Source organism: Buteo buteo, chromosome 23, assembly GCF_964188355.1.
Source record: "Buteo buteo chromosome 23, bButBut1.hap1.1, whole genome shotgun sequence".
Taxonomy (NCBI): domain Eukaryota; kingdom Metazoa; phylum Chordata; class Aves; order Accipitriformes; family Accipitridae; genus Buteo; species Buteo buteo.
In genome coordinates, this window is record NC_134193.1 from 4804560 (window position 1) to 4819629 (window position 15070).

At 43.6% G+C, this 15070-nt stretch overlaps 1 protein-coding gene across 1 annotated transcript in view; it reads right to left on the reverse strand.

The window, feature by feature from the left end:
• Positions 1-1956: 1956 nt before the first annotated feature.
• The window catches only part of NUDT3 (nudix hydrolase 3), a 32980-nt gene continuing 19866 nt past the window's right edge, over positions 1957-15070 (reverse strand). The window contains exons 3-5 of the mRNA XM_075055599.1: positions 12410-12454; positions 11552-11636; positions 1957-10602 (exon numbers count right to left, since the gene is read on the reverse strand). Coding sequence (XP_074911700.1) covers positions 10433-10602; positions 11552-11636; positions 12410-12454 — 300 coding nt within the window. The 3' untranslated portion in view covers positions 1957-10432. The remainder of the gene's footprint in view (positions 10603-11551; positions 11637-12409; positions 12455-15070) is intronic.

Consider the following 15070-nt stretch of genomic DNA (forward strand, 5'->3'; position numbering starts at 1 on the left):
GGAGCACATCAACACCGCGTGGGCCTCCCACTCCATCGCTGCCCATCCCCTCCCAGCCAGGCGCTGCCGTACCGCGGCTAAAAATAAAGCCAGCGATTTCTAGGAAAGTTCCTTGGAGAGAGCAAGCGAGCGGGAGCAAGCGTGGGCTGGTGGGAGCGCAGGGCCAGCCCAGCCCGGCGTGTGGGGTCCTGGGGGAAGCAGGTTGCCTTGGGAGCAGAGCAGGGAGGGTCACCAAGCCCCTCTGCATGGCCAGAGGTAGCCCTGGACGCTCACATTATCCCCAAATCCCAGGTGAATATTTTTTCCCCATTCACCGCTGCCCAGAGCATCCAGATGAGCGGAGGCTGGGGCAGCGCAGGAGCTGCTTCTCCCTGGGGAAATCTCCCCATTACTTACCCCCAGCGTGGGGGAAGGATGCCGGGGGGCTGAGAGCAGCATCGCCACTCTTCCTGGGGACATGGCAACTTCGTGAGCAGGGTGGGAGGGGTGTCAGACAAGGTGGCAAATTTTTAGCAGGCAATGAGAGCTAGAATAGTCACACGGAGTATTTCTGCTCCAAAACTCCCTGTGAGAGACATCAGCCCCCTCTTCTCCCCTGCTCAGCCCCCAGCAGATAATTGGGGACAGCTTTGCTGAGCCGCTAAGCTCCCATTTAAGCAGCTAAGCACGAGTGGCCGGATTTCCAGCCAGTGCATCCCTCCGGCTGCTCACCCGGCCAGAAATACCGGGGTGGGGGGGAAAACACTGCTGCCCATCCCCACGGGGGCACAGCCCACTCTGATTCTGCCTTGCTGCATGCCCATGAAGGCGTTAACTCCACCGTCAGCAGAGATTAATTTTGCCCTCGGCTCCGCTCTGCAGCTGCGAACGTGAGGGCGTTATGCATGAGCCGGTGTGTTTTCCCTCACTGCGATAATGCAGTGCAGGAGGAGCCCAGTTGCATTCAGATCCCAAAGGGAATTTGCAAAGGGGGGGGCGGGTAAGAGATGGATCTCCAAATCAGGACACATTCACTTTGCAGATAAACCTTAAGAGCTCCCATGGTTGTATTTACAGCTGTGATGGGGCTGCACATTAGTGGATCCTGCCCAGCATTTTGTTTCACATCCCAAAAGAGGGAGAAACCTCCTCCCTGGCTGAGCGAGGGCCAGACCGGAGCCCTGGGAGTTGCCTGAAGCCGCTTCACTCTTCCCCAGCCCCAAGGCAAGTCCGCTGCACTGGGGCATCCGCAGAGCCCAGCCCCCAAACTGGGGGGAAACGGGGGCATTTGGGGTAAGGGACAGCTCCGAGGGGCCACATTGGGCACCCAAGGGAAAGTTTTGGGAAAGTGGCCAGACTTCGGTAGAGCGTTTGTGCTCGCACGCACGTGTAGAGCACAAACACAGCAGGTATTTGCAAGAACGGGGTCTGAAGCAGCTCATGTTATTTTTCCTTGACCTACACTGGCACCTCTGAACACGTTTCTCACCGTCTCCAGCCCTCGCTGCTCCCCGCAGCGCGCTCTGCCGAAGGCCGTCACCGCCAGCTCCCGGCGGGTGCTGGTGCTCTCAGTGCAGGCGGCACCCAGCCTCTCCCACAGCAAGGGGCAATTTCCACATGAAGGGCTCTTGGTAAGGACTTTGTGAAATAGGTGAGCAGCTTTGGAATCAGGACCACTTCTGTTCCACGAGGCTCTTGGTCAGGACTTGAAACATCTGAGTGAGACTATGCCGTGCCTTAAAATTCACCCCAGTTTTACTGCAGGGTGCCCTCCCCACTCAGACGAGCCCATCTCAACACCAGGCTGTTGGTGACATCCCTCCAAATTTTCTCCTCCAGACTGTGAATGTACCAAGGCACTTTAGGGAGGGCTTTCTCCTCCGGTGACACTTCATTGCCCAGTCTCCAAGAGTGTGAAGTTCATGTACATGGGTAACAGTGCTGGGAAGAAGAGACCACGCAGCAAGCAGAGCCGTGTGTGAAATACTGGCGTGTTTATTGGTTGGCACTAGATTACAGCCTACACTCTTGTCAAACTTGCATCCACAAATTTTTTTTTTAATTTTTTTTTTTTTTTAATCTTTTAAAGACAGTGACGACCTCCCCCTCGCACACAATTCAAACAGAGGAAACACTTTGAGAATGGAACCAGACCGCCAGCTGCCATACATCAGCGCAGCTTCACACCGTCTCAACTTCTGGCTCCAAACACACCCAGACTCATTGCGGAAGAGGGACGGGGGTTTGTAATGACACCAGAGCTGAGCATGGATTGGATAGAGAGCCCTCTGGTCTTTCTGGAAATGCTATGGATGAAAAGGTCAAAATTATGTAGGTATACGCTATACCTGCCAGCCAAGACTAAGCAGGAGCAACAGAGCACCTGCGTTATTCATAGGCTCGAACTAAGATCTGAGCCTCGAGGAAAACAGAATGTGTTTTCTACTGAATGCATCTGACTTTGAACAAATGTGTCGTAAGTAAGAACAAGTCCAAGCCAGTAAGAAAAAGCATCATCTGAAATGCTAGATTTCCAAAGTGCCCTTGTAGTTGTAAAGTGTTTTTGCAAACCATTTCAACTTAATATACCATAAAAAAACCCCACATTAACTTTACCAGAAGATTAGAAACACAAAGCACTGGAGTGAGGAACAGAAGTCTGCAGCCAGAAAAATAAACCAAAACAGATTACAGGAATTACAAGTCCAAAACCATCTAGAATTCACAGAGAATTGAGTATTTAACTTATGATTCATTGAAAATCACTGAAAATCTCAGGCTTGTTTTAATTCTAGTAAGTTAGCAAGTTTGTTCTCTACATCAGTTTTCCTCCTCCAAACTCACTGACATTTCCATGTGAAAGCTGGGCAGGCAGCAGAGCTTCCACTGAGTTATCCCAACCAACACCACCACGTCACACAGGAGCAGGAAACCCCAGGACATCACTCAACACGTGCTGCTGCTGCCATCGTTCCCCCCACCCCAGGCCTGGACATTTGAATGACTCAGAAAAGTATCTGTAAGGTTTAAAAAAAAAAAAACAAACAAACCCCAAAACAAAACAAAAAAAACAACAAAAACATTTTCCATAGGGACTGCTCACGCTGGCGCTGCCAAGCAGGAGAGGTCGGTGCAGGTCAGTACCTGGATCGGTATCAAAGTCTTATCCTTGGTCACGAAGGTGAGTTCGAACGTACCAGCTCAGACATGAACAGAAGAGACAGTCAAAGCCCCGCAGCTTTGATCTCGGAGGTATCTCGGTTCGATAAGGAATGGAAAAGCCTAAGGCAGACAGGCTCATACCCACAGACATCCAGCTCGTGCCGCTCGCAGGGTGATGTACCCTGGTTTTTTATCCCACTGCCAGGCACAGGCTCTGATGGGGTCTGGGATCCTGCTCTCCCAGCTCGGGGGTGCTGCCAGGGAGTCTCAGGTACAGAGAGTTCTTGAAAAGACTGAGCAGAAAATGCAAAGTGATCGTTCCAGGTCTTCTGATTTAATAAATATAAAATAGGACACACAGGAAGTTCAGCAAACACTCTTGGATCTCCCAAGGTTAATTTCTGAGGCAATTCTAGAGCCAATTTCTCAAGTATAACTTCAAAACTCTCACTTTCCCACCAAAAAAAAAGAAAAAAAAAAGAAAAAAAAAAAAACCTATCAACTAGCACCAAAAAGAGATTTTACAAATCTCCTAAATACATCTTCAATCCAGTTAAGTGTTCTTTTTCACCCATCTACACCTCTCTCAATTATGTACAGACCTCGTGACACTATACCCAGTAAAACACTACACGTATCTACACACCACCTTCCACCACTGAAGCCAAGAGTCCTCTCTAACTGTATTAAATTCATTCTAACATTGAGAAAAGTGAGGATCATATATATATATATATATGTACGTTATAGTCTCTAACACTGAGACATGATGAGAGCGTACACCAGAAGCAAGGTCACCTGCATCCCCAGGCTGTGATGTAGCCACTAGATGATGCTATCTTATTAAGCAGGAAGAACAGAGCCAGGAGGGAAAACCAAGTCATTTAAAAGCAGGACCAGAGCAGTCGGTGAATTATACACTGTTGTTGAGTATCTTTATAAGATAAAAGCTCTTCACACCTACAAGTCTGCAACAACTTAATTTCTCGGTGCAAGTTTGGCTAAAGAGACCGACAGATTTCAATCTTCTCCCGAGAATCGGCACCAGCCATAGCTTCCACTCCAAAGTTAAATATTCAAACCTCTTTCACAAACTCCCAGATCACCCACATTTGCTTTTACTGGATGCTTTGCACAGGTAACAGGTACAAACATTGCATCTGGCTGTCTGTGCTAGATCTGGGAAGGAAACTGAGGATTCCTGACATTCCCTACCCACATTTTTAGCCACTGAATACTTCGTGTCTGCACAAGGGAAAAAGCAACACTAGCAGATTCCAGTCCCTTTTAATTTTTTATAGTTTGCTTTAAGGCACATTCAAGATCACGCTGAATTAAACTGCCTTCTTGCTCAACAGAAATCTGGGAAATGCACACAATGTCCATCTGCCAAGTAAAAAAGCTGATGAGAATGCTTCAATTGCAGCTCCTTTCCAGCCCCCGAACCAGAGCTCTTACCTTCCTCCACAGCAGCGAGACCAAAGGCCACCATCAGAGGAGATGCAGCAGGTTGTTTGGGTGCAGCTCTCCGCAGCCACCCATGGGTGAAGGAGCTCTGAAGGACAAGCTCCCCCCTCCACCCCGGTAAGGCTCTGCCCCTTCCCCACCAGCATCACTCAGCGTTTTTATTTCGCAGCACAGCCCTTAGAAGAACACACCTGCCTTGCTAAGCTGGAACCAAATCAACCTAAGAACGAACCATGTCCTCAGAACGGAAGAAAAAGGAAACAAATCCCAAAGGATGTATTTTAAAGAGATGCAGAGAGACAGCACATGCATTCACCTGTCCATGCCACCTTCCTACAGCAAAGCAAGGCAAGAGATGTTATCTGAGCAGAGCCCTGGCTGGGCTCCCTTTACCTGTAAATCTAATAGTTTCTTATAGTGTAACATACACAGAAGAACTCAGTTAAATCACAGCAGGCTTACTATCAAGAACCAACGGCCACTCCCAAGTACTTCTTGCATCTTACCGTACTGAACGTACTGAGCAAGGGATGGGGGGAAGAAATAGCAAGACTTCAATGAGCCAGATACATTCTCCCCATCTGATCCACGCAGCAGCTTAAAAAAACTCATTATGAAGCGCCCCTCCGTTAAAGCCCATATTTTTATGCCCTTCTATTCAGTTTTAATTAGTTACTGGCTAATGGAGTTTATCAGTAATACCAGTCTACGACTTCAGCTCTGTTCAACAGCATTAAACACAAGTGAGCTGACCATTAGCAACTTCTGAATTATCTTTTTGCTACAGGTAATGCAACCGCCCTACATTTACTGAACAGCCTCATTCCGACACTCTCTCTTTGGTAGATTCATCTCAAGATATTTCAGTTGTAAAACCACTCAGAAGGCTACGTGCCTTGTTCTGAGAGTTCAAAATCAAGAGCAAGTAATATTTACCCTCTCCAGTGCTCATGGCACAGCAGCCAGTGAGAACGACTGCCATCATGTTCTGCACCCTCTCAGCTGTCACTGCCTCAATCCTAAAGAGTTTTTACAGTTCAAAGTCTAACGCATTTTCAATCTGAAAAAATATCTCTTTTTCAGTTTGCAAAGTAGCCATTAACTCAAAGGAATGTCTTGCCAAATGATATACCTGGAGAGGCAAATGCCAAACACTCGTACTTCTAAGAAGTCACTGCAGTTCTGAGCAAGGCTTTGCTGAGCTCTGCCAGAGAAGCTCTGGCTAACCCTAAGAAAGCACAAAACAGCTCGGCCAGTGCTGATAAGTAGAAATGCTGTGCAAAGATAAAGGAGGTACAAACCTCCCCTGCCTTTGTAACAATACCGAGTTTCTCTATCACCAATAAACTATTGTCTAGAATTAAACAATCCATCTTTGTGAAGAAACCAAGACATCTTTGTGAAGAAACCAAGACATCTTTGTGAAGTGACCAAAAGTACTTTAACAGCACTGAATGCCATATTTCAGGGAGAATGGGAAAAAAAACCCCTTCTTTCACTCTTCTCTAGGCATCTCCGAGGAAAAGGAGTCACCTCTTGGGCCCAGCAGTATCATATCATAGTCTCTCACAGCCAGGCAGGAATATCAGCATGCACAGCCCTGTGGCACACCTATTAGTGTGGAAAAGCTTCACCAAACAGAAAATGATGTCTTACTTTTAACTGAAAAAAGGTTCTTCCTTTTGAAATGTGCCTTTGAAAAGCCTCAACATAAGCAAAGTCACATTTGAAACCCCAAAACCATCTTAGAGTAACCACTTCAAGACAAAGGTGCTTTACGTTTTCTACCGCACGCGATTTCTAAGCTGACATTAACTAATGCATCAAAATCCCTGTTCCACCATACAAAAACCTCATTTGGAAGAGACTTTCTAGAGCCTGATACATACGATTTCAGCTCCACTAAGTTTAATTACACTTGGCACTCTTCTGTAGACGGACGTCCACCTGCGTCTTGAGTTTTACACATCATTTAAGATCACCAGAAAGGTTCAGGATCTGTCTGACAAATCCTGCTAGAAGAATCAAGCAGCAGTTGCTGGAGACATTTGTACCCCGGGGGTGTCTTCCTTTTTTCCTGCTCCCATGCTGGAGTCAACAAATGCCAGTATAGCCGCTACCCAGCATCGGCTTAAACCACCAGCTAACATTTTCCTGCCACAGCAGTAATCTGAGCTGGTCTGTCAAACGCTTCCAGTGACAGGGATCCAGATTTTTAAAGTATTTTGAGGTTTAAAAGATCATCGTGCTAAGCAGTGGTATCTAAGCGCTAAATGCACTTCTCTTCTCCCATTAAGGTCTCAAATACATTTAAAAATCCAGATGGCAGGATGCAACTCCGCCATACGAGGATTTCTAATTTTCACAATACCAGAGGAAGTGAATCAATGTTGAAGAGTGGGAACTGCTCAGAGAACCTCCCTCTGCTGAGCAGCGGGTCTCCCTCTTCCTCTGTCACTCATCATCTTGCAATCCTGAGGTGACACTTAGGTGCACAGACAAATCCAGTACTTGAGTGTTTCAAGGGCCAATAATTTTCCTCCTCTTCCTTGCTGCAGGCAGACTTGCTTCTTGATGTATCAAGAGTGAGGTGTCCTTGTATATACCATGAATACATGTATGAAGAGTGACAAAGGAAAAAGTAATCTTATTAGTGAAATTACCCCTAAGAAGTTGCAGAGGACACTGGAAGTTTTTCACGAGACCGCAGGGTTCAGAAGTGTGCCAAAAGGTAATCAACAGTAGCCCCTCTGAGCTGGAGGCTGTGCATCATCAACACGCCCGGCATTTATCCCAAGCTGGATTTCAGAGAACCCAGACAAGCGTCTGAGACCTGCAACTTGAGGGTGACTTGAAAAATTTGTTGCAAACTTGCAGGATGTCTAAATGAAGCATCGGTATTCCTCTGTTTTACCTACGAATACACCAGTGCCAAGTAAGATGGAAGCTATGTTGAAAGCCAAACTAAGAACATTATTCTTCAACAGGAAGCCGAGACACATTGTAATGCTCGATTTAAGGGGTCAGGCTAGACACTACATCGTTTGAGGTAAGAATCACACTATCTCCAACACTAGCTCAATATAGCACCAGTTTTAGCAATGCTGGAAGTCCAAGTCTAATCCTACAGGTTTTTTTAGCAGTTGGTCATGACAGCAGCCCTAAGCAGTTTAATCAAGCAGGCACTAGCCTGTACTGCGAAACCCAGAGTGCATGCCGCCCTTTGAACAACTCTTTTGTCACTAATAAAGGTAGTTTGATTGTCGGTCCCAAACCAATTTAACATCATTTTGCGTAAAATCGCTTAAACTGCTAGGGCACGCAGCTATACCAGTTACTAGAGAAGAACCTCAGATGCTGAGGAAGATGGTGCAGGGAGAGACTCATGTAGCACAGGACTAAGGCCTGTTTTGAAATTCGCATCTGTTGAATAAAGGCTATTTCTACCCCAGGAGCTATTTCCAGTTAAGAAGACGTACTATCAGCCACTCGATGTTACTGTGTTAACAGCATCAATCATGCCACATTAAAACACTTTCTTGGCACAATTTATTTTTCTGACCCAAACAAATAAGCCATTAGCAAGTCATAAACAATATTCTACCCTAAATTGTCAGTTTAACAGCCCTGTAAAAACATTTTTAGTTTAAAAACAAAAGTGTGCATGCTGTTGATATTAAAACTGCAGTTACTCTTTCAGGAGTACCAGCTGTTTTGTTGCAAAGCATTTTCAACATACTAATCTGTACAATAAAGACAAAAACTCAATTGAAGGCAGTAGATGGCTGTGTTAGGTGCCACTCACGGCTTGGTAACAGCGGACTGTCTGAACTTCTTGTACACTTCCAGATACAATATTCAAGCCCTTTTAAGAGTTTGGTTCAGGCCGATCAGCACAGAGTAAGAAAGTATTGTACATTCGTCTCTAAGTTGAAGTGAACTGAACTGGTGTAATTTAGGCTCAATTCCAGATGCTTGGTTTCAAGCTACTTCTTGAATAATGCCTCTCAGCTTTTTCTTATGCATGGTTTTTCATGTTAGCGATCACTGGCACTGCTTTTGGCCTTGCTACTCCACACTGATGAAAGCAAGGAGAACAAGTAAAGGAACAGAATAGGATCTTAAAATGAACAGCTTCTTGCCAAACCAGCAAGGATACCATTCCCCCTTGTCCCAGGCTCCATGGTTATTTCTATCAGATTTTCATATTGTAAGCGCTTCTCGGGAAGAGAGAAAACTCTGGAACAGTGAGTATTTATTAGAATATTTTTTGTTAAATAAAGAGGAGGGGAAAAAAAAAAATGAAAAAAAGAGAGTACTGCAGATTTAATTTCACATCTTGGCTATGCTCTGACAAAGGAGAAGTTACTGAATTCAGCAACTACTTCTTGTCCCAAGCCAGGGATTAATTAATGCCCCTCCCAAAACTTGTACCTGTCCCAACCCACCCCCCAGCCCCAACCTTTCCCATTTTATTTCCCAACTAGACAACACTGTTGGCAAATCAAGACAGCATGAAACTTACATCAATAAAAACAACAACAACAAAAAAAATAATGTGAAGCGCGCCAATGCATCAGGGGAACTATCCTATTAAACAGTGTACTTCTCCAACTAGCAATTCTGCTCGGGAGTCAGCTGTACCTTTCACGGAGGGAGAGTTTAAACATTTTGAGCATGCTCCATGGTGCAATTCTAAGTGCTGCAGAACCACAGGACAAGAGATTGAACACCTGAATTTTTCCCCCAGGACTTCTTTTCAGGGACACACATGGTTATCCAACCAAGGGCTCGTGCAGTAACACTCAGTAAGTACAATCCAATGCTTTAGCACAAACTACAAGTATCCAGTTCAGCACGGTATAAGGCATGTGGACAAGAAGAGACATCAGCAGAACGCAGCAGGATCAGCAGAACAGCATTGGTGATTGACGCTCCAGTTTGTCAGACTTTGACCCCACTTTGAATCCCTGATTCCTACCACAGACAATGAAATTCAGTTTCTATCGTAGCATTTCTGAGGCTATTTATTTTTGGCCAAGTGTTAAAAGACCAACTCCTTTTTGTTTCATTTTGATGTAAATGCAGAAACATTGGCGGAAGCTGCAGGAAAAGCAACGGAGCAGCAGGGATGTCTGCAGGTGATCAAAACTCTGCCCTCAACTTCAATTGTCACTGCACTAAATCAGGAGATACTGAACGGGGAGTAAACTGGCCCAGCCACTAGCACTGTCACAGAACGTGTATTTTTTAAAAAAACAGAACAAAAGGCAAACAGATTAATTATGAACCCTTCTTTTCAGAAGCAGACCAGGATTAAAAAAATTCCTGCAAAATTAAAATGTTAGATTCTCCATCTAAAAAAAGTTTATACATACGTGCTGAAAGTGACCACCACACAGGTCTGAACAGCACCTTACAGTACAGACTAAGACTTAAAGAGCTGATCTCACATTTGAAGTCTTTTAATTAAAAAAAAAAAAAAAAAGTGGCTATGGCTGGGATAACACAAATGGGACACTTCAGAACACAAGGCAGAGGCGAAACTGGCAGCCTCGCTCGCCAGGCCATGGAAGCGGTGTAACGGGAAAGGGGCACTTCATGCACAAAATGTATTTTACAAAATACATATCCAAAAAAGCAAAAAAAGCCAACAAAAAAAAATCCCACCTTGCACTAAATTGCAGCACTCTTAACACTTGCTCTGCCACAGGCTGCTGCCCATGCCTTGTTTGATAGAGGAGGCATGTGAAAAAGGGGAGGGGGGAGGGAAATCCACGTTTCAGTCTATTTTTCAAGATTTCTCTCATAGGGACGTCTTCAGTCATCTGATGTCAGACACAGAGCTCTCAGAGTACGTCGTGGTCATGACAGGAGTGCCGTTGTTTGCCAAACAACCTTGCCTCAAGGTTTCAAAATACGAGGCCTGCACTGGTTTATGATACTGCAGAACTTTTATGGCATCTTCTATCTTAAACCATTCCCTTTTCCTTCCTGTGGGTAAAAAGAAAAATCAGTAGATGCAACAAAACGATGTTATCCTTTCTATGTTTAAATGTTACTGTTGATTAGCTTTCAATCATTATCATGTGCACTAATGCTGCAAGAATAATTTCACTATGTGGCAAAGTGTCAGTTTGAAAGACACAGGGAAATTTTCTTTCAGGATTCTCTGATCTCGAGGGCCACCTACTCCAAACACCACACTGATGGCTCCTCTATCCCCACGACACATATCTGTTTACGGCAGTACATCCACTATGCAAACATTTGGTCTTGCATTTCCCAATTAAAAAAAAAAACAAACAAAACAAAACCACAAACCAAACACATTTATTTTGCTATTTCTGCAATTGCTATTCAAGTCAGATACTCATTTTAAGACAGCCCACATCGACACACACCATCACCCAATTTCCATCAATTTGCAAGTGAACCTCAATTTTTGGTGGACAGCACTCATTTCTTACTCTTTCCATAGAACCTCTTCTGAATGCAGCCTGAGGAAAGTCAAGTTACAGGTGCTACAGTGCTACTGATAAACCTCATGCAGAACACCACATTCATTTTCATTTGGGAATCCAATTTAAACACAAAGATTTCAAAGATAATGGGGAATGATTAATCCACACTGCCCACATATATTTTCTTCTAGTCTTAGAAAGGACAGCTCTTCATGCTCTTTGCTTAGTATCTTAAAGTGCAAGAAATAAATACAAAATTGCTGTAGAGGCAGCTGTACAGCTGAATTGACTTCTCTTGGGCCACAGAGGTTACAAAAGCATCAATTTGACCGCAATTTTTCTTCCCAAGCAACCAATGGACACACCACTGCAACTTTTCTCAACAACTCTCACAAGGATTCCAGCTCCCAGAGGGATGCTAAGCTGACATGTTTTGTCTGCATCCAACCAGTTAATGCTAGCAAGCACAAACAGCTTACCAATATTGACAGAGTCCTCCCAGTCTTCCAACACTTCTGTGACAATAAGTACGTAAACATAAGTCCTGTGTTTCCTGTCCCGATTCTAGAAGGCAAAGGGAACAGAATAACAACAAAGCTATCAAGGGAAAAAAGGCAGGTAAGCACATGGTGACTACAAGTTGCAAGCTGCTTCACTATGATGCTGCAGTACTTTATGCACAGTTTCTCTCATATTATAGCTCATTCTTAGCTATTAAACATTGTTGCGTTTTAAATGAGAGGTCTAAAAGTATTAATAGGGATTGCAGCCAAAAAGTCTAGTCCGGTAAGGCAGCATTTGGTGGATGGATATGCTTATAAATCAGTTCCTCAGCTGGAAAAAACAACAAAGATTTTTATCTATTTCACGCAACTCTGAAATAGTGAAAAAACAACCACAAAAAGAGCTGTGTCTGGTACCTGTTGACTGCATCTCACTAGTACTCATCAGGTGTTACTGCACTCCTAATAGGAGCGCAGACACTTCACCATATTGCAGAGGCCGGTTTGGCAACGGGTGACAGCAGGTGCTAAAGAACAAAGGAGAGCCACTGCTCCCCAGCTGGTGGGTGGCCTTTTTTAGCAGCAAGAAAGGTATGAAGGCACTGAGTATATTCACTGCTACACTGCCTTATCACTCATGATTTCAACAGAAGTGGAAATTGCAGATGATCAATATCACTGAAAGGATCAGCATGCATTTTTATTTAAATGGGGAGTTCCAAGTTTTCCTTCAAACAAGTTATCTAGCTTACTGCACAACAAATTAGGAAGTGATTTTTACTCCGAGACAATTTTTTGCATCAAAATTTCAAAGCCTCAATATCTGAAACTTACCTCAAAAATTCCCACTAATCTTCCTAATGTCCCTTTCACTCCAGCCTATGAAAAGTTCAAAGAGAAAAAAAACCACACTTTAACAACAGGTCAGTACTTATTTCCTTACTTGTTACGCAGGAGCAGTTCCTTTAGAACAGGAAGCAAATGCTGTAAAATTCTGTTAATCTGAAAACAACAAGAAAAATCACACAAACATATCACGAACTCTAACCATACATGCATTCCCAGAAATTTTTTCTTCTTTTTCTATATTGAAACCATTTTTTATTTGATCTGGAGGAAAAAATTATTCATTGAGTTACTAATTGCATACCAATATACCCTGAATGACCAGAATCTCCTCTAAAGGTTATTATAGTCTAAGCATGGATAAAATTTGCTTTGGGGTTTAGCAGTTTTACTTTGTTAATATTATTATAGCTTAAGAAAATAACTTTAAAGTGTGTATAAAACATCCACTCACACCATCAAAGCACCATGACAGCTACCAGGTATTTCAGGGATGTCTTGCAAACATTTGAAGGAAGCTAATATAAACATAAAATACTTCCAATGTTGCAAAGTGGCCTCCGCAACAGGAACAAGAATATTTTTGATACAACACAAAACGCAGATGCGCACTGAAAGAAGACTTTTGAATCAAGCACAGACACAAATCAAGAGAAGATCTAAGCAACAGTTTTGTCTTCAATTTGAATACTACTGAGGATCTACCCACTTTATCTCATTTGCTGTCACTTTTTATACATCCACTCATCGCTGTGGCTCAGTCACTTTCTCAAAGTGCTGTTTCTCGCCTCTGCTCTCTGGTGTTGCATCATGCATGCATGCAAAATGCCATCCCACTCTCCTGCCCCCAGACCCCTCCCTTTTTCCCAATAATTTACATTCCCTTCTTTTTACGACTGTAAATGGTTGGAACTCAAGTGCTACAGACAAGATGAGATTTTGCTCCATGACTTAATTGGTCTGAAACAACACACAGAATCTGGCATACAACCCAGCCACGTTTGGAAGGTAAATTCGGCTGCCATCTCTAGCAGCTGGAACACATCCTAAACAGTTCAGGAAAACAGTGCCTCTGTTCTTGCAGCTGAGATATATAGATCTGATTATGTCAGGCTTTTTTTTTTTTTAATTTTCAAATGTTTGGGTGAGGCCAACTAAATATTTAATGGCAAGACAAATCTCTGTCCTGAGTGGCTGAGATACAGTTTCCCTGCTTGCTCAGCTACTAACCAGTTGCTATACAGTCACATGCTTTTAGAAAGGAAGAACTTTTATTAATTAAAATATTTTACTGGTTAAGTTCCCAGCCTACTAAGTGGGCACACACACAGATACCAAACAACACAGCCAGAGCACACCTCACTATTGCTTCTAATGATAGCTGATGGTAGAACCGCCCCAAGAGAAAAGGATTTGTAGCTCCCCCTACTACAAGCATTCACAGAAATCTACTTCTTTCTGTAACATGCTCCCTGACCTCTACTTCTAGGAAGGAGCTTTTCAACTGAATCTTTTATGTTGGTTTTGGATGCAAAATTTATTGTCTCATCAGTATTTCTGACATTCTGCTCAGTCCATAGGTGGACCACTGACTATTAACCACAAGGCTATTTCTGGAGTCAAATAGCAATTCCATGAAGGTCAATGTACGCGTGTATGCGCACACCAGCATGGCTAGGACAGATAACTGGTTTTGACCTTTGCAGATGAGTGATTTTACCTCATCTGCAAAACTGTTGCTGCTAACCTGGACTAATCTCTCTCAGAAGTGAACTGGAAGGCAAATACTTCAGATGAATTTCATTCAAAGAACTCCTTCAGCAGCCTCGAACAGTGGGCTTTTTTTTTTTTTTTTTGATGAGCAACCATATCAATCAGCCAGCAATAACAAACACAAGGCTTCCACCTTCACAACATGCATAAATATATTAAAAGGCGAAGTGTAATCAAATGTTTCAGGCAAATAACTGTCTTAAGCCAATTTTCTTCTCTTGTTCCTGGAGAAGGCTATTGAATTTCTGCTCTCCTTACTTACCTGCAGAGGCACTGAATCAAAAGCCAGGGATGTTGTTGTGATGGTTTAGCGAACTCTCAAGCCTGACTAGAAACAAATTTATCTCCAGGCAACTAGCCAGCCTGGAAACTAAGCATGAATACTGCACGACCAGCCTTCCAAGCAGTTTATCCCCAGCTCTAAAATTGTGCTTGAAGTAATACAGACAGGTGAGGAGCCTTTCCTTCTGTTCTGGTTAAACACAGGTGATGGAAATAAGGCTCTGTCTACAAACTAGGATCCTTCTTTGTTCTGCCTAGTCTTATTCACCCAAAAAGGCACAACAAGCGATGCCACCAAGACAAACATGCACTGTAGGAAAATCACATTGAATTATCATCAGACAACTCGAAAAAGTGCTAAGGTTTTCTTCACATATTAATTTATCACATGCAGTAGTGAATGGTGACATAAATTAATGGTTTGATTCAAACAAATATTGGGCTGATTTTATAAAGCAAAGCACAACCACCATTACATCCTGGAGTCTGATGGCGCTCTCATCCCATTTTACTGGTACAGTGGATTTTAAAGACAACATATAGGACATCCAACACAGATCAACTGGATTGTTATACACCTATTTTTGATAAAGC